The sequence below is a fragment of the Haliaeetus albicilla genome, chromosome Z (genome assembly GCF_947461875.1).
Source record: "Haliaeetus albicilla chromosome Z, bHalAlb1.1, whole genome shotgun sequence".
Taxonomy (NCBI): domain Eukaryota; kingdom Metazoa; phylum Chordata; class Aves; order Accipitriformes; family Accipitridae; genus Haliaeetus; species Haliaeetus albicilla.
Window position 1 is genome coordinate 70304130 of NC_091516.1, and position 23542 is coordinate 70327671.

General features: G+C 36.1%; 1 protein-coding gene across 3 annotated transcripts in view; it reads left to right on the plus strand.

Annotated features, from left to right (window-relative positions):
* SLF1 (SMC5-SMC6 complex localization factor 1) overlaps positions 1–23542 on the plus strand; it is a 43037-nt gene that overhangs the window by 16435 nt on the left and 3060 nt on the right. For all 3 annotated transcript variants that reach the window (XM_069776153.1, XM_069776152.1, XM_069776154.1), the window contains 10 exons: positions 2268–2426; positions 2962–3128; positions 4510–4647; positions 6247–6412; positions 13275–13422; positions 15655–15800; positions 17815–17984; positions 18484–18608; positions 20584–20676; positions 21069–21251. In XM_069776153.1, coding sequence (XP_069632254.1) covers positions 2268–2426; positions 2962–3128; positions 4510–4647; positions 6247–6412; positions 13275–13422; positions 15655–15800; positions 17815–17984; positions 18484–18608; positions 20584–20676; positions 21069–21251 — 1495 coding nt within the window. The remainder of the gene's footprint in view (positions 1–2267; positions 2427–2961; positions 3129–4509; positions 4648–6246; positions 6413–13274; positions 13423–15654; positions 15801–17814; positions 17985–18483; positions 18609–20583; positions 20677–21068; positions 21252–23542) is intronic.

Sequence of the window (23542 nt, forward strand, 5' to 3'; positions counted from 1 at the left end):
AAACATTTCCAATAATACTAGTGAAGTAAAATAAAACCTACAAACTAAATTAACAGATTAGAACTACATACTATATTCAGTCATCTCTCTTTGCATCTCCTAGGAAGGCTTAACTCAACTATCTAGCATCTTCCCTAAAATATTTATTTCTCTTTTGTCAGCTTCTCTTCCACATTATGCTATATAAACAGAACTTACTGTCTGTGGACCTTCATTTTTCATTTGTTTCTGCTCAAAGTTTTAATGGTTGTACCAGCAGTGCATCACAAGAGACTGCTAGTTCCTCATCAGAATGCGAGCCAATGCAGTTTTGTACAGTTTACTGATATTAAGGCCCTGCAATAGGTGTCTCCTGATACTGAAAAAAGTTCATCACCTCATTTTTCTATCATCCTTACTTACCCCTTACAAATAAGCTGAAAACTGGTTCTCCAGTTTCTCCTTATCTTGAACGTAATTCAAAAGGCCTTATCCTCTCCCAAAACAGCTTTGTTTCAGCGTACTTTCCAAATAATGCATCAATGTTCCTGTTTCTTCTAGTATCAGAATTTTCAAGAGATACAAGTTTCAATCACAATATAAAAAGACGGATGCTGGTACGATCACCAGTAGAAACATGCTTGTACATGCACAATATACTGAGTCATCTTCACACATCTTAAATCCAGGCAACAGAGAAGTTGTTCTTTGACTGCCATTAAACAGTTTATGATTGCTCTTTAGATGTGCTGTTTGCATATAATTAACATTACAAAAGTATGAATGCAACCATTATTTCCAAAAGAAATAATGTGAAGATTTTAATAGTGCATATATGAATGAGAAAATTGAAATAAATGTGAGTTGCAAATGCCAGATGCACAAAGACTTGATTAAAAGAAAATTGTCTAGATGAGCAGCTTGCTTTATTGTTAATGTAACAAGGGAATACATTAGGAATCTGAGAAATGAAACATTTGCAGAGAAACTAAATATCTAATGCTAAGGTGGAGCTCATTGACTGAGACTTTAGCTGTGATTTAATTATGATTATAATTTCTTTCAGAGTTTTTTCAGGTTTGACCTGAGCTCCTAATGTTTTTCTTTTATTACTGAAACATCTTTGGAAACTATCTTGCCAATAGCAGTGTACTCCGTAGACCTCAAAACCACAATTGAACTCAAAGTCTGTGTTAAATTTTAAACTAATTTTAAAACAATTGGTAGGATATCTTGAGTAGCTTTAGCTAATGTACATTAGGAGCCAAGTTTTTTGGCAGAGATCATGAAGTCTACAAGTTGTCAGGGACTAAAGCAACAATAAATTTATGTAACTGTTTAATTCCTAGCAGTCCAGTCAGTGATCTTCCTGACTCTGCTGCTCTCAGTTGTGACTCCCTATCCCAGTTTCTTTGAATTTGCCAGAGCCTCAGGCTGTGTGATCAAACAAAATAGCTGGATTTCAAAGCAGAAGTTGTCAGGCAGAGGGAAGCTGTACTTCAGTTAGCAATATAGTTGCAACTGGTCTATGCTTTGGCTTGAACCTGGACTAGAGGAAAGATGTAAATAGCAATGTAGCTGAGATCTTCAATAGCTCCTCTTTCATATCATTAATCTGTGGAAGTAAAGGTTTGGAAGGCTGGGAGTACAGGCAATAACAGGGAAATTGCAGGGCAGGTACGGCATTTCATGAAAGCCATTAGATCCTTCTGGGTCCTCTGAAAGCTTGCAAAGTTAAGTGTTTTCCTGTCATGAATGGCAGAGAATAAGAAGGAAGCCCTGTGCCATTAAGAAGATCTTCAGAGGTTTGAAATCCACTGGGATCAATACCTGTGCTATCTGTAGCATTAGCTGCTTCTCTGACATGCTATATGGGAATAGGAGAACTAGGGAGGTAAAACAGTTACATGGTTTATGGTTTTACAATGTGTACTCGTAAATGATGTATTTCATGATTTTACATTTTTCTCTAATATTTTTAGCTGTTCAGTGGTACTAATTATCTTACTGCTCTAGCCATATTCTGTGGGCTGTACTCTGCACTTTTGGAAATATTAACACTCCTTTGAGTACCTTTCTGGAATAAATTATAGACAAGTTATTGAGTGTGTGAATAGAAATTTGTTTTTTAAAAGCGTAGATGTATTCAGATCTTCTAAGAGGAGAAGCACATTCTGAAACCTACTATCTATATTACCAACATTTTACTTAAAGATTTCCTGTCAGTTCTTGTAAGGTTTTTTTTTAATTAAGCTGTTCTTTTACTTACAAAGATATCTCTTTCCTAGGTTAAGTGTACTGACCTGTCCAAAGGCAGATGGCATATACTTGAAGGATTAGTGGAAGAGTATTTATTTCCTGATGTAATCACAGAACTTGCTGCTGGTCAAAAGTACTGTAAACCTCCCATGCAACTTCTTCATTCTCTGCTAGAATATGTCCTATTGGTGAGAAATGAAGACTAAAGTATTATAAATATTAAAGCAAGAAATGGAAGTATCATGATCTCTGCTTCTGACATTGTATTTAGTGGTTTTTAGTGATGTATTCACCCTTCACTTTGTCTTCATCAATATGTTTATTTTTAAAAGGGAAGGATTCAATACTGAAGGATTTTTTAAAGCTAGTATTTATTTACAAGCTGTATGAATGTAGTGCTCTAAATATTGTGGAAGAATTAACCCAGAATTTTCTTGCTTTTAAAAACAGCACATATATGACTGTTCTTTTAACTTGGTAGGGCACAGATAGCTCATTTGAGAAGGTTTGTTCTAAGCAGTGGTGCATTCAGCTGGAATATCACAGTAGAGCAAGCTCTCCTTGTTTCCTTGCTTTTTTTGTAAACTCTGAATTTTGCATGTTACTTCACTGATTAAATTTAGTCAATTGGGATTGTAAGGAATAAAGAAAATATATTAACTCTTAGTGATTATGGATCTTTGGCCAGTATGGAGCCAATATTATTTTCTCATTTTATTACAGGAAAATACCAATGCAATACTTCATGCTAAACTTCATCACGTTTTGTACCTTGTTCTCCAACATGATCCTCCTTGGAAGTCCCCATCTATGTTAAAGTATTATTTGGATATTCTTCAGTGTCCTGTCTGTAAGAAAGGCACGTGGTCCTTGCTAGAGATGCTTGTAAGGTAGGAAAGTTTAATGAGGTGTTAGATTCAATAGTTGTTATGTTACTCCAAACTCAGGGATGGGGGAGGACAGTTGGAATTCTATTGTATCGAAGTCTCATTTTCACCAGAACAAGTTAACTGTATGTGAAAGTCTAGAATTGTAACTCAGATTTGGACCTTTCACTTTATGTTTCTCTAAGTGTCAGCTCACAGGCAAAGGGTGTTTTTTTGGAAAGGAAAAAAATGTACATTTTCTTGTCCTCCTTCCTTTTTTAAAAATTATTTATGTTATTTTTTAAGCTTTCCACAAATTATAATAAGTTACGTACTATTGCTGTTGTGTATGTATATATATAAGCACAGACGCACATACATATCTGCAGTTACAAAGCAAATTCCAATCTTATCTTACCAAACATGAAGCTTCATGTTATATTTTGATTTTAATCATAAACTTTGCCATCTTGTTCAGGAAGTCTGATTATATCCTATACATCTACAAATACAAGACTCAGTACATAGGAGCTGTTTGGGTAGTCTATGCTTTAGCTTGAGAACTCATTTTTTGTAATTTACATCAGTAGAAATTTATTCTTCGTTTAATTTGAAAGAGAAACTGTACCTCTTCTTATTACTGTCATAAAATCTTAAGTAACATTTAAATACTTTGATACAACCGTGATTACAGATACATGAATGTGTATGATTGTAAGTATGTCTATAGTCTTGAAGGGCATTGAATCACTGTACTTGAATCACTGTAATTGGACATTTAATAGTTTTTATTAGGAACATGTCATAGGGAATGGAAGAGAATTTATCTTGTAAATGAAGTATTTTATCTTTTAGTACTTACTAGCAGAGTGTGAATACCCAGCAGTTGTATACCTGGTGGTTCCAGTACTCAAAATTCTAGCCAAAAAAATGTGTTCTCACTTTACTTCAAAATTACCTCCATCGTGATAGACAATCATATGGCTTGATCACAAACTGTAGTCCTCTCAAATAGTATGTGTGAACTGTTAGCTGAACTAAGGTTTGTACGATTTTACAATATCTGTAAGATATTACAAGACTACCTTCTAATTAAAGGATTTTAAAGAAATTCTGTTAAATTCAGTAATTGTACAGTACCTCAAGTAGAGACAGAAAAATATGGTTATATCATTTAGTTTACACTGTAATACAAAATTACACTGTATTACAGTCACAAACATGTTAAAGCTGTATTTTTTTAAAAAAATTAAAACCAGAAAGTTAGGTTTTAAAATTATGAGTGTTGCTGGGGAGCAAGGTATTTCCTTGTCAAAATTGTCAAAAGTCAAAGCTGACTCTTTTGCCAATACATCCGACTGTGATTTCTGTCATACAAATGGATTTTTCGGTGTTTATTTTTCAGGTCTTGCCTTTATTGCAAAAACGTTTGTCATGCAGTCTCAGTTTCAGGGAGAGGAGATGAACAGAGGATAGTTCACAAAACATTATTGAAGTTTTTCTTTGAGTTAATAAAAGCTGAAGTAGAGTTTCTGACAAAAAGGTGGGTTTTACAGGTTAATACTTCAGTATTTTTTCACAGTTCGACATGCATTTCTGTATATAATTATATAATTCTGTATATAATCTATAATTTAATTAACGGTTATCTTTTGCTAGGGAGACAATTATCTTTCCTTCATTTATGAAGTATAAAAAAAGTCTTGGCTTTGCTCTGCCTTTGTATAGTGAAGTGTGGTGGGCTGACCCCGGCTGGGGTGTCCCACCAAGCCGCTCTATCACTCCCTGCCTCAGCTGGACAGGGGAGAGAAAATATAACAAAGGGCTTGTGGGTCAAGATAAGGACAGGGAGAGATCACTCACTAGTTACCATCACGGGCAAAATAGGCTTGGCTTGGGGAAATTTAATTTAATTTATTTCCAATCAAACCAGAATAGGGTAATGAGAAATAAAACCATATCTTAAAACACCTTCCTCCCACCCCTCTCTTCTTCCCGCCTCGTTTCCACTCCCAATTTTCTCCACCTCCTTCCTCCCAGTGGCACAGGGGGACAGGGAATGGGGGTTGGGGTCAACTTGCCATACATTGTCTCTGCTGCTCCTTCCTCCTCAGGGGGAGGACTCCTCACTCTCCCCCTGCTCCAGTGTGGGGTCCCTTCCACGGGAGACAGTCCTCCATGAACTTCTCCGTCGTGGGTCCTTCCCACGGGCTGCAGTCCTTCACGACCTGCTCCAGTGTGGGTCCCTCCCACGGGCTGCAGTCCTTCAGGCACAGACTGCTCCAGCGTGGGTCCCCCACAGGGTCACAAGTCCTGCCAGAAAACTGCTCCAGCGTGGGCTCTTCTCTCCACGGGGCCACAGCTCCTGCCAGGAGCCTGCTCCAGTGCAGGCTTGCCATGGTGTCACAGCCTCCTTCGGGCATCCCCCTGCTCCGGCGTGGGGTCCTCTCCGGACTGCAGGTGGAGATCTGCTCCACCATGGACCTCCCTGGGCTCCAGGGGCACAGCCTGCCTCACCATGGTCTTCCCCACAGGCTGCAGGGGAATCTCTGCCCTGGCACCTGGAGCATCTCCTCCCCCTTCTTCTTCACTGACCTTGGGGTCTGCAGAGTCGTTTCTCTTACGTGTTCTCACTCGTCTCTCTGCAGTTTCTGTGCCCCAGCAACTTTTTTTCCCTTCTTAAATATGTTATCACAGATGTGTTGCCACCATCGCTGATGGGCTCGGCCTTGGCCAGCAGCGGGTCTGTCTTAGAGCCGGCTGGCTTTGACTCCACTGGACATGGGGGAAGCTTTTAGCAGCTTCTCACAGAATCCACCCCTGTCGCCCCCCTGCTACCAAAACCTTGCCACACAAGCCCAATACATAAAGGCAGCCTTTACTTTATGTAATATTAGCACAATATTACATAAAGGCAGCCTTTACTTTATGTAATATTAGCACAATATTAGAATTCCTTCAGTCTGACTGTAATAGTCATCATTATTTTACTTATTATTCATCAGAAATTGTGTCTGATCTTTCCATACTTAAAAATTGCCAAACCTGTGTGTGTTTTGACAGAAGACAAGGTTTCTGTCTGGTAACTATAGTAATCAAAGTGGCATAAAAATTTAGGTTTTTTCACTTTCTTTTTTTACAGTTTGGTTGAAGGGACCAATTCACAGCATCAGCAAGTCATGCCACAGACAGTTCTTCTGGAGACCTTTTGGCTAGGAAGCGAAACCTCAGTGCTTTTTAGCAAACACATACATATTCTAGCAGATTGGGTCATACTTTCCCATAGAGAATCGACCAGAAAAAATGATGTGAGTATGTATTTTATACTATAAAATAATGAAGACCGACATATTTTTCTTAAAGGCATTCCCTTTGTTCCTTCCTTTGTGAGGAATTATATGTAAGTATCACAGCTGCTTGTTATAGCTGCCTTTTGTTGTGAAGCATGCTGGTTTTTGCTCCACTAAAGGAAATGAATTGATCCATAAGATTCTCATATTGATCTGTAGAGAAGAAACGAGTCATGAGTAGCTTGTTGGCTACATTCAGATGTTCACATGCCCTTACCAGCAGGTATTACTGTAGTCATTAGGGACACCAGCTTAATACATCCTGTCAAACAATAAGGTGTAACGAAAGAGGGGATTATCTTATTTTACAGTGATTGTATTCAGGAAATGTTGGAAGGAGAAAGCTAACAAAACTAATAGTTTTTTGCTGTTTTCTACAGATATGCATTTTTTTAATTTTAATAAATGCCCCAGTTTTCTTCCCAAGTCCTTTAGTTTCATTTGGTATCTTCCCTAGGTCTTTTCATAAAAATGGAATTGAAGGCAACTTAATTGCTGTTCTGTGACCTGCTGACCAGCAGGACATTGACCTGAAAGATACTGAGTGTCCTCTATACCACCTCTTTCTTTTCAGAAGCTAGAGGCCTTGTAAAACATCTTTGACTTCTACATTCTCACATAAAATACAAACTTACTGCTGTCTCTGCGTTCTCTTTTAAATTATTGTGAAAGCACAGAATAAATAGGTACTTCATTCACTTTTTCAATACAATAACAGAACAACAATAGAAAATCAAGTATTCCAGAGAAAAAAGCACTTTCAATATAATACCTAGTAGTTCATTATGTTAAGAAAGCAGAAAGATTAAACATAATGAGAGCTTCACTCATCTTACCTAGCCAGACCTCCTACCTTTTTTGAGGGCTATCAAAGCAAGACATTCTGAAACAGTGCTGCCTTTTATCCTTGGTCAAGATATTAAAAAAGTGCCTAAAATTAGGCTTCTATACCCATATTTATATTTAAACAACCTACCTTTTCAAAGGTACTGAGCACCAAGCAGGCATGCATTCAGTTGCCGTCAGTGGCCATTCTGTTTCTTTGGAAAATGAGACTGCTTTCATATGTTTCCTGGTGTTGAATCTGCAGTTTAAGTGTAGGCACCATTTTCTTTTTTCTACTATGCCTTCCTTTGACAAGTTCCAGCACTGTAAGCCATATCTTTTTCATAAACCATTCTTTGCATAAGCAGAATAATCACTTGTGTCAGATAGAGTGTAGTACACGTATGAAAAATAAACTTAAAAGAAAGAATAAAACATAACATAAAACACAGAGACCTACCTCTTGTTTAGATTCTATTTTCTTTATATACATACATATAAAAATTGTACTTTCAGCACAAAACCCAGATGCCTATTGCTTTCCCACTTTGATCTTATGCACTGTAATGTACAATATCCCTGCAGATATGAATTCTAGCCTTAAAAAGCAGCTTGTTGCCTCATAGTATCTGCACTGTTGTATGTTCTTTCTTACAGCCTTATTCCTTAATTTCGTATTTATATATTGCATTTTCTTTCCCTTTGCATTTTTTGGCAAAAATAAACTCTAAAAAACCCCCCATATTTTTACATTGAAAACTTTTCATTATCCTTTTTTCTGCACTCTCAATTTTGTTACACTAAAACTTGATATACTAATTTCTCCACATATTCAGAGATTCCATTTAAAATTCCATGACATAGTTGAAAATGTCATGAAGAAAGCCAAAGGAGCAGATCCTCCCTAGCTATCCAGGCAGAACTGTTTTCTTTTCTCCTTCTTTTTTTATTATTTTAGAGATACATAAAAAACCCCACAGTATTTCCATGTCATTTAATAAGGCATATTGGATGCAAAATTTTACTTCTTGTCTTCAGTTTAAGGGTGTGAGTCATTGTTACCACTTTTGTTTTTTAAAAGTTGTTTGCTTAAGAGGCAACACATTGACAAGAAACATATAAGGCCATTTAGAAACTCAAATGAAAGGAATTACTTTGGGTATTCTTACTATCTGCATGGGCACAGAAATTAAGTGGTTTATAGCACAGTGTGAAGGTGTGACCGTGTTTCTGAGCTTACACAAGCATGTTAGCTCGTGGGAAGAAATAAACATGCCAACTGTGATATACCGAACTTCCATGCAATTTTCCAGTGGAAACACCTGTAAATAAAACCAGATGAATAATTTAATTAAATTCTTCTTTTAAGCATATCCAACACATTCTTTTCTAAGTGGTGAAAGTGGGCATTTTTTTTCCAGCTTTTTAGAATCAGATTCTTTTTTTTGTAATTCAAAGAGATTCTAACAAATCAGCACTGAAGTGGAGGGAAAATATCAGTGTATGTTTCCTCTCCTCTACTGCTGATTTGCTGCAAAATTATGGTTTTAATATATATGGGTGTACATATATATTATGTGTGTGTGCGTAACAAGAGCAATCCAGAAACAGTTACAGTATTCTAAGTGAGAAAATCCATGCTGAAATTCTGAGTTACTGGTTTCTTTGGCTTACATACTCTGGAGGTATTTCACTTTTCAGACCTGTTATAACCTACATCAGATAAAAAGAAAAAGAAAGAATGAAGGGCTATAAAAATTTAAGTTACATATATAAGTGCATTTACTTTCTTGTGTTAGATATAATTTACTTTATCTAAAAAGTACCAGAATAAAATTAGTGACAGGAAGTTGGATGCCTTTGCTTATGACTGTGTTAATCTGCTGGGACAACTAGGTGAAATAAAACTGATACACTATCCTTGTAGTTAAAAATGTACTGCCAAAGAACACAGAAGTTTTTCCATCACTTGAGATCTTCAAATCAATATTGAATATAATTTTAATTTAAATAACATTTATTGTTTATTACATTATTTAAATAGGTTTGATGCAGAAACTCCTGGTCAAGGTTCCTTAAATCAAAGCTGTTAATTCAGTTTTAGAATTTACAAAGGAATGTGTGTATTGCTTATAACACTTTGAGTAGCATTGAGCTATTGCGTGGCTTTTCACAATGTCACAAATGGTATCGGAAATGCTTTTCATCCCTGATAGTACTCGTGTTTTTTTTAAAAAAGCTGTCTTACATAGCCTGACAAAGGAGTGAAAAAGGCATTAATTCCATTTTTTAGTTGCATCATCTTGCATATTTCTAACATGTTTTCTTCCATGTTTCAGGTATCTTTACCTGCTATAAATTTGTGTGCTGTAAATTTGTAGAACTAAATTTCTTTTTGGTTTATCTGGCACTTCCAGCAGCTTCCCAGAAGTATGTTTTAGGCACTTTTGGGGTACTGCATAACTCTAAAAACATTTACACCACATGAAAAAGAACTTTAAAGAACAACTCTAAAATAACTCTGTAATTCAAAGTAGAAAAGTTAAAATGAGTTTTCCTATGACTTAAAAGCTTTCGTATAAGAACTTTTATGTGTACTAAAACACACTGTGAAACTTCTGTCACTGTAGCACTGTACTTGACTTGGCAGAGCATTAAATGGAACAGCAATGTAGGAATTGCATTTGCTAAGCTGGCAGACATCAGTTGTACTGATGTGACCTTTGTATGCTAACACAGTCAACAGCCTCTTCCCACTTCAATGCTTTGCTCCATGAGATAGCTTTGATTCTCAACAATAAGAACAAGAGAGTTTTGAAAAAAGGTTTAACTGGATCTTACTTAATTTGCTGTGCATGGTGTAGTAGGTTGACCCCAGCTGGCAGGTAAGTCCCCACCCAGCCGCTCCCTCACCCACCCCACAGCGGGATGAGGGAGAGAATTGGAAGGGCGAACACTCATGGGTTCAGATAAAGACAGTTTAATCAGTGAAGCAAAGCTGCGCGCACCAGCAAAGCAAGCAAAGCAAAATAAGGAATTCATTCAGTGCTTCCCATCATCAGGCAGATGTCCAGCTGCTTCCTGGAAAGCAGGGCTTCATCACATGTAGCAGTTACTTGGCAAGGCAAACACCATAACCCTGAATGTCCCCCCTTCCTCCTCCTTTCCCCAGCTTTTATTGCTGAGCACAATGTTTATATGGCATGGAATATCCCTTTGGTCATTTTGAGTCAGCTGTCCTGGCTGTACCCTCTCCCAACTTCTTGCACACCCTCAGCCCAGTTGCTTGGGGAGGTAGAGTAGGAAAAAGAACAAGCCTTGGTGCTGTCATACATGGTAGCAATTCTCATGTTTCATGCAAATGCTTCCTTCTTTTTCCTTTTTAATATTGGTTGTGTTTTCATTACTATGTTTGTATTGTTTTGTGCTTGAAAATGAAAATATTTTTAAGATGTTAATATTTAAATGTTTTTAGAACAGATGATACTTGCAGTAAATTGGAGCATTTCCCTCTCATTTGTAGAATTGAACCATTTATTTCAAAATATTAAGGAGAAGTTCTTGGTTTGTACTACCGTTGTTTTACCAAAATGTCAACCAAGCCTACACCAGTTGGAAGGATCTGGTTTGTCTTTGTCAGTGTTGCAGATACTTAGCTGAACAAACGTAGTTGCAACTCATGTATCAGCCACATTTAACATGTAGCTATATATCTGACTGCAAAACATTATTAATACTTGCAGTATTAACAGTCATTATTTCAATCTGCTGCATCAAGGTCAACTTTCACTCCCCACCCCTTTCCTTGAAGATATTTCATAGGTGAAGTAATATAACGTTGTGATTTAAAAACAAGAAAAAGAATGGAAATACTAGTGCTTTGCATCTGTATCTACCTCATATTACATTCATATGTCCTTGATCCTGTCACTTAACCTCTGTTAAAATTGTGCTTATTTACTGCATTTGTGTAATTTATTTCCTGCAAAGAGCTATTGATGGAATTACTTTATTCACCCAGTATTTTGCTTTGGGGTCCAGTGATAAAAGAAGTGTGCATACTAAAGGGAAATTTAAATGCATTTTAGATGTTTTAAATTAGTTCTTCAGTTTCTGTTCCTGAATCTTCAGAAGGTAGGAAGTAATGTAGCTTTTCAAATACTTCAATTTTAGTTGAAAAAAAATATTTTCATGTTCTTGACATGCCATATCAATGTTCTCAGGTTTTTGTTATTATGGGATCCCACAGTTCATCTACAGTAAAGTACTATGATACAGTAAAGCAGGAGGCAAACCAAATCAAGCAGTGCTTAATGGAGTAAGAGGAAGTAGGGCTGGAAGCAATCTCAGAGATCTGTCCTAACAGATTTTGCCAGGCCAGTTCTTAAAAGCCTTCAGTGATGGAGATTATACTGCCTCCTCATACAATGTTTATTTGTAGTTGTGTTTATTCCTTTTCTTTTGAATGACAAGTAAGTCTATTAACTGTAGGGACAGTATTTATGTGGGTTTTCGACAAATTACTTTGTAATCTTTTTATTATAAATCTTACCTGTGTCACAGTCTCTGTTACTCTTACATAGTCTGTCTGATTTATTGCTGAAGCTCAATCTGTTTCAGTCCTTGGTGTTTTCCAGCTTCTGAGGGAATCCTGTTAAATTATTTTAAACCAACCTTGAATATATTTCATTCTCAAAGGAATATCAGACAAACCATTGACTGTGGTCTGAGACCACAAAAAAAGACAGAAAAGTTTTGTTTCCTTTAAGTAATTCTATAAAATCTAAAGCTGACAAATAAGTAAGTACATACTCAGTTCAATTTCCCTCTTATCCAAAATTGTCCATTCTGAAGTACTCATTCTCTTTCACTAGAATGCATTGTATTGCCTGGTGCCCTAGTGTAACAGTAGTGATTCTCTGGAAGAGCCTTAGGTAGGTGTCTTTGTGCAAATGAATGCATGTGTTCCTACTGTGGTGCAGGTATTCTTCCAATTTGCACTTTCAAAACTGACATACAAATACTGAATTTTCTGTGGTTGTACATGTGGTCAGAGGAATAACTTATTTCAGGATCATTGCATAAAGTATTTTTACATGGCACAGAAGGGTGTTGAGTACACGGATCTGACTTGACTTTGCACAGACTAACTCAGACACTAGAAGCAGTGCTTTAACCAGCCACTACTGATGAAGTGAAGTACTCATGTGGATGAACAAGTATCTTCATCTATCTCACAGTACTTTCTGGATAGCATGTTAAAGTGCTGTATATTGTCTTGGTGCCTCCAAACAAAATGCGCTTTGGCTTTTTTGTCTACACATGACCATTTTGTGGAGGTTCAGGGGAGAAAAAGGTAAGGCTAATACCCATAAGTATGTTCTTTTTAAACTTGCCGCTGCTAGTCTCTTTGGAATTTTTGGTAGCAGAAGATCGTTTCCTGATCCCACAAACTGGCTGCCAAAGTTCTTTCTATGCAGGAAACTAGCATCTTGCATCCTTTTCCCTTTTGGCACAGACATACATGGTTAGTCACAAAAGGAGCTTTCACATCATGATGAAATCTTTGGGAAGAAAGAGTCGTAATAAAGCAGGTAAAATAAGATCCCTGTAATTGTCAAATTAAACACAAGGTTAACTAGCATAAATGCAGTAGTTGAAATCTTACAGTTAAAATAATTTAAAAAGAAATCACACTTCGTACTTGTAAGCTTTGATCCCATTTTGCATGTTTTCAAATAACTTTTATTTCTGCAATGCCAAATGTTAATTCATGTGGCATCAATAGCATATTAATTTTGTTGACCTGGCTGCAACAGTTAGCTTTTGAGCAGCAGAAGAAAAGCCAGTGAAGAGGTGATGTGGCAACAGAGCGGGCTTTTATCTAAGGAAGTTCTCTAGTGTTATTATTGGTGCATTATCAGTGTGAATTTGTTACATGCTACAGGTCTATAGATATTCTTTTGGTTTGGTTTGTTTTTTTCTTTTCATTTAGGCTTTCAGATGTGAAATAGCTGGTCTATTAAATGCAATTCTTGGAACTGTAGTGGAATATTGGGTCATCTCAAGTTTGCTTATGGACAGAAACGTGTTTCATGAAATAGCTGGTGATTTGGCACAGTACCTTGCCATTTCATGTGATGGTAAGTGTTTGAAAGGCCTCTCAAAGTCTTTTAATCAGATCCACTAAAGTCATAACTGAAATCCTCGGTTTACTTTCAAGTGTTTTACCTTCTGTTGCAGCTCTGCAGTCTTATGGTGTGATGTGTACATACGCAAGAAACTGTTTTATTGTGTGTATGTGTCTGTCTGTCTGTCTGTCTCAAGCGAAGACCAAATAGAACAGGCTTTCTTACTAAAATATCTCTAAATAAATCTCAGTAGGTGTTAATATGAAAGCAAGACTACACAGTGTGAAGAAGAAAAAAATCTTTGGAGCTCTCTTGTCAGTTTAGGAAGAGCTTTAAGCATATAATAAGCCATAACTTCAGAGAGGCAATTGGACACACCTTAGCTCAGGCCAATTCTCAGGTGAAATTTTTCACTCCACAAACTTGATCTTGTTTGCTAAAGACACTTCAGCCATAAGTCCAAAAGCTATGCTGAACTCTTTGACCCATACAGACTTCAATGAAACATTTCAGTGTCTCATTCCAAGTCCTTAGACTTAATGGATTTTATTTGGGGGCTGGGGGAAAATTCCAGCTAGTCCCTTGAATCACTATTGTTCCTCTTCATTAAATACACTAGGTAAAAAGAAATGTCATGACTCAAATGAACCATTATCATTTCACATGAAATGTCGGTTGAGGTATCTGTCCTTTAGGCAACTAGGGGATGAGGAACTCAAAAGACCAAAAAAATAAGAAAACTACTGAACGTTTTTAATTACATTTTCAAACTTAATTCCCACCAAAGCCTGCCCCTCCTCTCCTCCCCCCAATTAGGAAGTAGTGGGAAAACTGTAACTCGGCTGTTACACCTGTATGGATGTCCTGGTTTCAGTCATTATTTTCTCTACTGACAGGTGTACGTAGGCTTCATTTAAAGTGTATCTGTCTTCTACCTGGACACTTGAGAAGAACTATGCTGAAAAGATTAAACTAAAATCTTAATGTCTAGACAAATAGTTCCACCCTAGTCTTATGTAAAGCAAATTATCAGAACTGTTCTAGCCTGCCTTAAATCTTAGAAGGCCAAATCAGTTGGAACTTTATAGTATTTAAATCAATGGAGCTTTTAATATCTACTACTATTGCCACCTCTCCAACGGATTTTCTAGCTTTCATATAAGGGAGAATCTTGGATATGTCTTTCTGTAAGACTTTCTTACTTTCCTGTACACAAATGGAAAATTACACTTTCAATGCTGTCCTCCATTGAGAGCAGTCACAAGAACAACATTCACAATCTGATTATAAAGAGTAAAGATTCTTTGACCTATTGGTGATCACGGCTGCTTGGTTCAGTCTACAGCACTTAAAGCCCAAAAAAATGTTGCAGAGTTCTCCTAAATTCTGTCGCTCTTAGAGTAGAAAAACTCTATAGTCTCAAAACTTGTGTTTCTGTTTCATTTGAGTCTACAGACCAGTTGATGTATGAGCACTTCTTAGCAGAACAGAATATTCCCTCAATAAATACTTTCTTCCTCATGGCAGACCTTGCTTTCCACCTGTTACAGTTGCTATTTTGACAAAATTATTTTGCTAGAATCAAAATACAAATATCACCCTAAGAAAAATCAGTCATTCTGTCTCCTTTTCCAAAAAAAAGAGAGGTAGGCCAGACATATGCCTGATACATATTGATATAGATACAGATACAGATATATATTCTTCTGTCACTGTTTTGTTTTCGTTTTTTAAACTGAACTATTTGGTGCATCTGAATGGGGCTGAAATTTGCTTACAGTCACTTTTAATGTAGCATTTATAGGTCACCCTACATTACTTGCAGATTTCTTTGTTCATGTGTTACCCATTTTATCTGAATTGTGTTTGTATTATGTCACTTAGAGATTTTAAAAGTGACCACTTGCATAACTTCCCAAATAAATAATTTAATTCTCAAAATCAAGGTCAAACTTTTATAAGATTGTATTTAAAGTGGGGTTTTTTAAAGTTTCACATAAAAAGTGGTGCTTTGCCTTTTAAAATCTGTTGACCATTCTCTTAGAAACTGGTCTTATTATCAGATGATGGATAGAATCTTTTTTAATATAAGTATTTTTAGTAATTCTTGTGGAGAATAGCTTCTGAATCTGCAAAAGCAGAAAAAAAATGTCTGGAAGAGCTATCTTCTAGATAACTCTAGATGTACAGGTTTTTATATTATCATTTTAAGGCTCTTTTTTTCGCCCCTGTGCTTTTATCCAGATTTTTCGATATGTGAATTAAAAATGTTCATTTGTTCCATACCATCCCTCTGGCTTCAAATGTTTGTCGCAGAAGCAGTTTTTAAAAAAACGTGTTTACAGAGGAATGTACCTATTTCTACAGAACCTCTTTCTCTTCAGAAAATAGTAAGTAACTCTTCTACTCCTTAATAACCTCTTACACTTAAGTATTTTACAAGTAATTGGATTCATGAAAGTCTTGGAAAATACCTTTCTTTTGTGGTCTAAGATAATACTCATTGCATGCATTGTCTTCCACCTGTAGATAGACTCTACTGCATTTAAATTTCTCTTTGCCCAAGATCTGGGTTCAAAACAATGGTAAAATTTTTCTTGCCAGACAATTCGTAACACCTGGTTAATCTGTTTAGATGCAGTTAACATGAAAAGTCTCAATGAAAGCTTTTTAAAATAATCTCTGATGTAAGTATGTTATTGCAATGTTACATTTGTAATTAAGGAGAATGCCAAATATAGTGTGATTTCCCTGGGTTATCTTTTCCTTCAGATTTTTTTAAGAGGTGGCAGTCTATAATTCTACTGGGTCCAAGCATTTGTTACATACAAGATTTTATGATTTTGAACCACAGTGTATTCCTGTGAATTTCGCCTCTTAAAAACTTTCTCCTACTTGCAAACCTTTTCCTGCCTTCAAATCACAATTTGTGGTAGTTGGTGAGGAAATACATGATGAAAACTGTGAAAGAAATTCTCAAAACCATGACTGCTGGCAGGTTGCAGGCAAATCAGGGAGATCACACAGTAATGACATGCCCTATCTTAGAGCCTCATATGAGTAATCGTAATACTAACAACTAAACAGAATATGGAATCCACAACTGTTTCTGGATGTCCTAAAATTCTGCAGGTAGAGTCAAAGAAAAACAAATTTACACCTTTATACATTTTCCATACATAAGGTTTCCTGAATTTTACAGGAGTTTATTGTGAACAGACATAATTGTTTATTGATACATTGTGTTTAAACAGAGCTGGAACAAAAGACTGTCAGAATTTTAAAAATAAACCAACTATGTATCTAATATTTAACGTATGTTGCCAACACATATGCAGCAGCAATTGCTATTTTTAGTATTGCCATGACTACTGATCACTCTCTGGAACTACTTAAATGTAAATTTTTGTAGTGCCTGAAACAAGTTCATGTGCTTTTTGTGGCTTTTCTTAGCATTACTGTGCCTCCTTTTTCGTTCCATACAATAAATACTAACTCTCGTCCAATCTTCCCAGCTCTTCTCATACAGCATCTTACGAGCTAGGCTTTTCTATGGGTTCACATAGTGACCTGCTTCTCTCTGGTGGTAAATGTACAATGAAGCTGCAAGTAAGGTGTCCCTCACCCATTGTAAGTTGCCTGCAGAATCTACAGTGATCTGCTAGATAATCAAAGCCTTCTTTAATATTTTTCTTCAGATATAATCATAGTGTAATCATTGAACGAGTCCCCTCACTGGAGTTTTTCCTATGCTTTTGCCAAACTGCAGAAACTTATATGACTTTTTAAAATGAGCGGTATAGGTGGGTTGGAAGCTCTGTATTACTGGAAAGAAGCCAAAATATCTACAACGTCCAAAGCTATCCTAATAATGAGAGATCACCTAAGAGATAACTAGCTTATTGCCTTCACAATGCTCAAAGGCTTTATCCAAGCCCTCATCTTAGAAGAGATGAAGGAGGGGAGTGAGTATTTCTTTACCACATTGCTCCCTTGGTTTTGCTCCCTGTGTTGGGAGCAGGAAGCTTGTAAATACTTACATTAAGTACCTGAGAATCAATTAGCTTTAATTCAGTGTTATGTCCAGCTAAAGTGATCAAAATTTTCTTAGCTACCAAAAACTGAAGAGAGAGGTCTAGAAATTTCCCACTTTCTGAATCAGACCAAACCCACTCACCTCTGAGGCCAGCATAAAAACTAAATTATAAGAACATAAAAAAAGATTGCAGAAGACAACTTTAAACAATCTATGTATCCAATCATTCAGGGATCATATTTTTAAAAACTTAGATACAAAAAACTGTGGGTGGTGGATGACTGCTTTGCATGAAGTGCAACAAAAGAAAATGACTGCATTTTAATTTACTGTATACAAAGTAATTGCAAATGTTACTTTTGCAACAGGTCTGTTCCTATTCACGGGCTTTGCAAGAGGTAGGGATGCATGCGACGAGAAAGATACACAAAGCAAAGAAAAATAAAATAGGGCAATGGCCATGCCCTGAGTCTCAAAAGGCATTACAGATGCTAAATGGCGATAAGCAGAACCAAGTCAAAGTGCTGCCTGATCTACCGTAAGTAATACCTATAACATCACCAGTTTTATTCTGCTTTGGGGGACAGCTTCTGACCTGACACATTTCTTGAACTTTATATGACCTGTTTTGTTGTCTACAAATTACTGCAACTGACAGAAAGCTCCATTGTAAACCTGTAACACCTCTGGGCTGGGGTTCCCCATTTCTCTCCATCCTCCATCTCAGTGTATATGCAGGCTGATGTAGTTATATTTTCCCAATATTAAATTTAAAGGGTACATAGAGAAGTTGAACTGTTCATAGAATTACCTTTAAAGAAAGTTTAATTGTGGGTAGTTTAATTTTATTACTGTTTTAAATACAGTTGTAATTAAATGACATAGAATTTATGTAATTAAGACATTTCAGAAATAACTCTGACAATGGATAGAAAAAAGTATGCTGTACATACACATTTAAAAGCATTAAGTACATATACATTATCTTAAAAGATGAAATAGTGATTTTAGACATGTCCCCTTTGCTCTCTTTTCAGTGACAGTAAGTGCCCTCCATTGACAACGAGGCTTAGAGCAAAAGCAGAAGTTCAGGCTGCACACACAAATGAGAATGGCTACCTTTTGGCTGAAGAGGTACACATTTACAAGAGAAATTCTAAAGGTATTCTATATATCTAATTTATGTTAAGAACTTTATATGGTTAGAATTGACAGTTTTGGATTTAAAAACCTTGTCCTGATGAATGCTGAACTAAAATGATGGCTTATGCCCAAGAATTATTTTCTTATGGTTTGTGTTTCTTTTTTCCGATGTCTATTTGAAAGGAAGAATTGTATATATGGTGGAATAAAGCTGCCTTCTTCATTCCCCTCCCCCTCCCAGATATTAAATACAGTGTACAGCTTGTGTGAGCTCATTCCAGTCTTGCCTGCCTTACTTTGCTAATCCACCTCAACCTGTGCTTGGTAGGATCAACGTCTTCTGATTTGAAAGTATAATTCAGTCTTCATCTCTTTCAGTCCTAGACATTTTGTGAACAAAGACTGAGGAGTATGCTATGTTACATAGCTGTGTTAAGCATATGGACTGTTTTCTTCCAGGCATTCAGCCCAGACTATGAAAGGCATTTGGCTTTTGTCTTAGCTATACTGGAACCCAAGTACCTAAGGAATAAAACAGCACTGCAGTAATTCATTCGGTTCCTACTTATTACACAAATTTAATAAGTTATACTTTACATGAGCTTCTACCTGAACAGAATTACCTGCTGGAACTACTTTTTGTCATCTTCATCATCAGAAATTTACCGATATCACTTAAAACACAACTATATTAATATGACACCCAAGGGGAGGCTTAGAATAAACTGCCATAAGCAAGCTGGGATTGTTCAAAAAATTAAAACCAGAATTGTATCACAAACACTGAAGGACAAAAAAACCCTTACCCTCTTTTGGGATTTAAGAGAGCTTCAGTAACAGAGCCAGACCATGCATTTTTAAAATTGGTTCCCTTTCTCTTTATTGCTTTTGCAAGTAAAATTGATGTGAATTATTACATGCTGACTTCTACAAAGAAAAGTGAGCTGAAGGACTAGGGCAAAAAAAAAAAAAAACCTGGGTTTTTTTCTGTTCTTCTTCTGCCAAAATTGTAAGTAGTATCTTCTGTTGAAAGAATGAGTATGGAGCTGACAGATTTACGTAGTGAAGGTATTAATATAACAAAATATACCATGTAAATCTTATCGCAAAGGCTGAGAGATTTAGCCTAAGATATTTTTCATTTCTAAGATGTTTGTTGCATCATCTTTCACCTGGCATCAAGATTTTCCTCTGGCTCTTGTTCAAACGTAATCATTTAGTGAAAGCAAAACAGCGTTTAGAATAGGTCTGAAGTTTGTTTTGCAGAGACTAATGGTGCCTTTACATATAAGCAGCAGTTCTCACTTGCTTGCTGTTCAGTTTTTCACACTTACTTCAGCTTTATATGGTACTAAGGTTTGGGATTTTTTTCTTCCAGAGGATTTTCTTTTTTTAATTATTGTTATTATTAGGACCCCTTCATTTATTTCTCTCTCTTTCCCCCCTCCCTTGCTACTGTAGCCAAGTCAGACAGCCTATTGAGAAACAGCAAACCATCTGTTAACGGATTTGAAGTTCTGAATTATACTTGAGTGTGTAGAGGCACTCGTGCTTAGCCAGAAACATTCATTTGAATTAAGCTATAAATGCTGTGTAAAAAGAACCATACATTTTAACGTAGGTTCATGAATAAATTTAAGGGAGGGCAACTGCACTCTAAAGTTTTATTGCTTCAAAACCCAGTATTTTTGGTGTTCTGTGATCACTTGGTGCTTTTATAGTGTGATTGAAGCTTTAAACCTTGAACTGGGGGGAGATAATTCCTGTGTTAAACCGTTTGCAATACAATTTCATTGCTGGATCTCTGGTGGAACAGAAGCTCTGTGGGTTTTTTTGAATTTTCTTAAAAGATGGTTAAACAGGATAAAGGAAAATCTTACTCATTATTGAATTTTCTGGCATATAGCCAGGTCTCCTAGTTCCAGGCACTTTGATTATTTTCTTTAGTTGCTGTCTTGCCTAGTCTAGTGTAATCTATTAATTTTTTATGGTAGGACAGACAGCCCTGCATAAAGCTTGCATAAGTAACAAAGTGGAGAGATTGATTCAGCTTCTCTCTTTCCCTGGAACAGACATTAATGCTAAAGGTAAGTTACTCATTTTCTCTATAGAACTAAGAAGTTAAGCCAGATAAAGAACTGTATTAATATCTGTTTGGTAATAAAGTTTATATTTATACTATTAAGACTGTCTTTATTATTTTAAACAACACAAAATGAGGACTTTATTGCAAACATTGAGGAAAGGTTAATTTATAACTCAACTGTGTTTTAACATCACATTTTCTATTGATTTTTAAAAATGCTATTTAGTTTTTTCATATGTTTTTCAATAGAATTTCTTGTCTTAAAATCACAAGCTGCCACTGCAGCCATGATGAATAGTAAAAAATAAAGTGTTTTGCTGTCTCATGAATTACATTATTAACATTTTAGTACTACTTCTGCTGTTTTAAAACTTCCCTTGATTTATAATTCAGACTATGCTGGCTGGACGCCTTTGCATGAAGCCTGTAACCATGGCAGCACAGTGTGTGTCCGTGAAATTTTGCAACGTTGTCCAGAGGTAGACCTGCTCAGTCAAGTGGACGGGGTGACTCCTTTGCATGATGCACTGTCAAATGGACATGTAGAAATTGGCAAGCTGCTACTTCAGCATGGGGGTGAGTGCATTTATGCTAAACTGGTTGAGGGAAATTATCCACTGTTCTGAGTCCATATGAAGTTCGTGGTGTTTTTCTTAATAGTTGCTTAAAATACAATATTATTATGAAATATTTATTTTAAAACATTTTTAAGCCAAGCTGTTTTGGTCACAATAAAAATAATACTGTTTTCACACTTATCTTGATCAGCTGAATATGAAATTAACCAGGATTTTCACATTTTTTTCCAATATGGTAATGTTTTTATTCTGCATTTTACACCATATGCATTGTAACTATATTCTCCAAACTCATTAATGAAGATAAAGATTACCTAGTCACCAGGCAAAGCCAAGGATTGTCTTTTGTTTTGATCTATTTTTACCATGATGCAAAAATAGATCAGTAAATCTCTATATAATCATGTTTTTCAACATAAATTTGTTCAGCATTTATGAAAATTAATGTGATGGTCTTTGAAGAACACAATTAGCTTGGTAATTAGTTTAAGAAAGGAATCTATATTGTAATTGTGATAACTGCTGTTTAGGGATAATAGTGGGAGGGATGCCTTAGTTTCTAAAAAAAGATACATTGCCCCTTAGGCAGACACACGATAAATGTTTTGAACAATATTTTTTGTTCAGTGACAGGGAACTTGTATCTTGTCTTGAAATATACTGTATCAATATAATTAACTTAGCATGGTTTTTTTAAAAAAAACAACTGCAAAGAATGGTCTTGGATATCAACTCTTCCTTCTTTTAATTCATTTACTAAAATGAGTATTTGTGATATCCTTACCATTGACCTACTGCGTCAGTTTAATCTCCGTGCATTATATGCCGAGTCCAAATTTTTTCAGTAAAAATCATTCTCTTTATAGCCATGAGGCAGAAGAATGCACTGTATTTAGATGGCCTATTACTTAATTAAGGTAGAGAAACAAAATGTTCTTTCATTCTTGGCATAAGACCCTCTGTATTTATGGTCTTCTCCTGCCCCCTAAAGGCTATTTCTGTGTCTGTTGCGCAAGGACCAGCTCATAATCAATACATTCCTCTGCAGTTCTACCTCTGTGTTTGCTGCACTTCAGTTCTGTGGCTCCCAGGTGTTTTATATATCTACTGAACCATGTATCTGACATGCCAAGCCAATACCTGGGCTCAGTTCAATCAGTCTAAGTGATGCAATAGCCAATATTGTAGTAAGTCCAGCTCCTCAATTGGAAATGGCATTGCACTGACAGATGTGCATTTTTCCTAGGCTATTGTGAAGAATAGGTAGTGGATGATCCTGTTGTCCTAGGGGAAGAGCTCTACTTGCACCTGCATTCATCAAGGTTTTCTGGCAACTATAAGGCTGTGTCTACCCTTATCTTTGCCTTTGTCACACTCTGGGTTTTGGCCTGTCAAATAGCTGACAAGACTATGGTAGAGAGCATGTTACCCATTCAATGTGGATTTACTCAGCTCAGTAATTCAGAACACATCTCTGGAAAAACTTTTTTCACTTTCTTTCTCTAAAAAACATTCAGCTTCCAAAATTTAATTATATCGCATAGTCAGTGATGGAGTAAAACAATGCAGCTTTAATCACAGCAAAGTTAAAACCTCTAGTATGGGTATGTAATGTGGTGAATTACCTTTTTTTTGTAATTAAAATGTATTCAAGTTAAAATGGCATCATTACTTTAGTACGGTAACCCAAATTTACATAAGATTCCTGATGTGTTCATCTTTGAAAATCAATACCTGTGGTGTGTTAACTGCCTTCATTCTATGTTACTGATGTGGCATTACCAAAATGTCTGTAAATGGTTTGAATATTAATAGCACCATTGTACTAATAAACAGGAAATACCAAAAGAGTGTAGTATAATCTGAACCAGTGAAACATGTGCCATTTACTTACTTTAAATCTATTTATTAGAGTAATTACTTGTTGTATTTCAGAAGTCTCTTAAGACAAAATTTTGAAACTCAGTTGTTGGGGGAGTCTAGGATTCCTACCTCAATTGTTTACCTTGCTGCATCGCCTAGGACAAGGTTGGCCACACCATCCAGGAAAGTAAAATAAAGACAATCATAGTAACGTGCCTGTCATTTGGAGTAGAGTCTGGGCAAATAACCTGGTCTATAAAATAGTTAATAGAACTTTACAACAGTAATAACATTACATTTTTACATACTTTACATATTGTTACTTGAAATTTTAGGATAAGCAATGTTTGAATTTCTTTTCTGTATAATAACCCTTGGCTTTCAACCTAGCAAAACTGGGAAGAAAATTAAGACAGTATCGTAAAG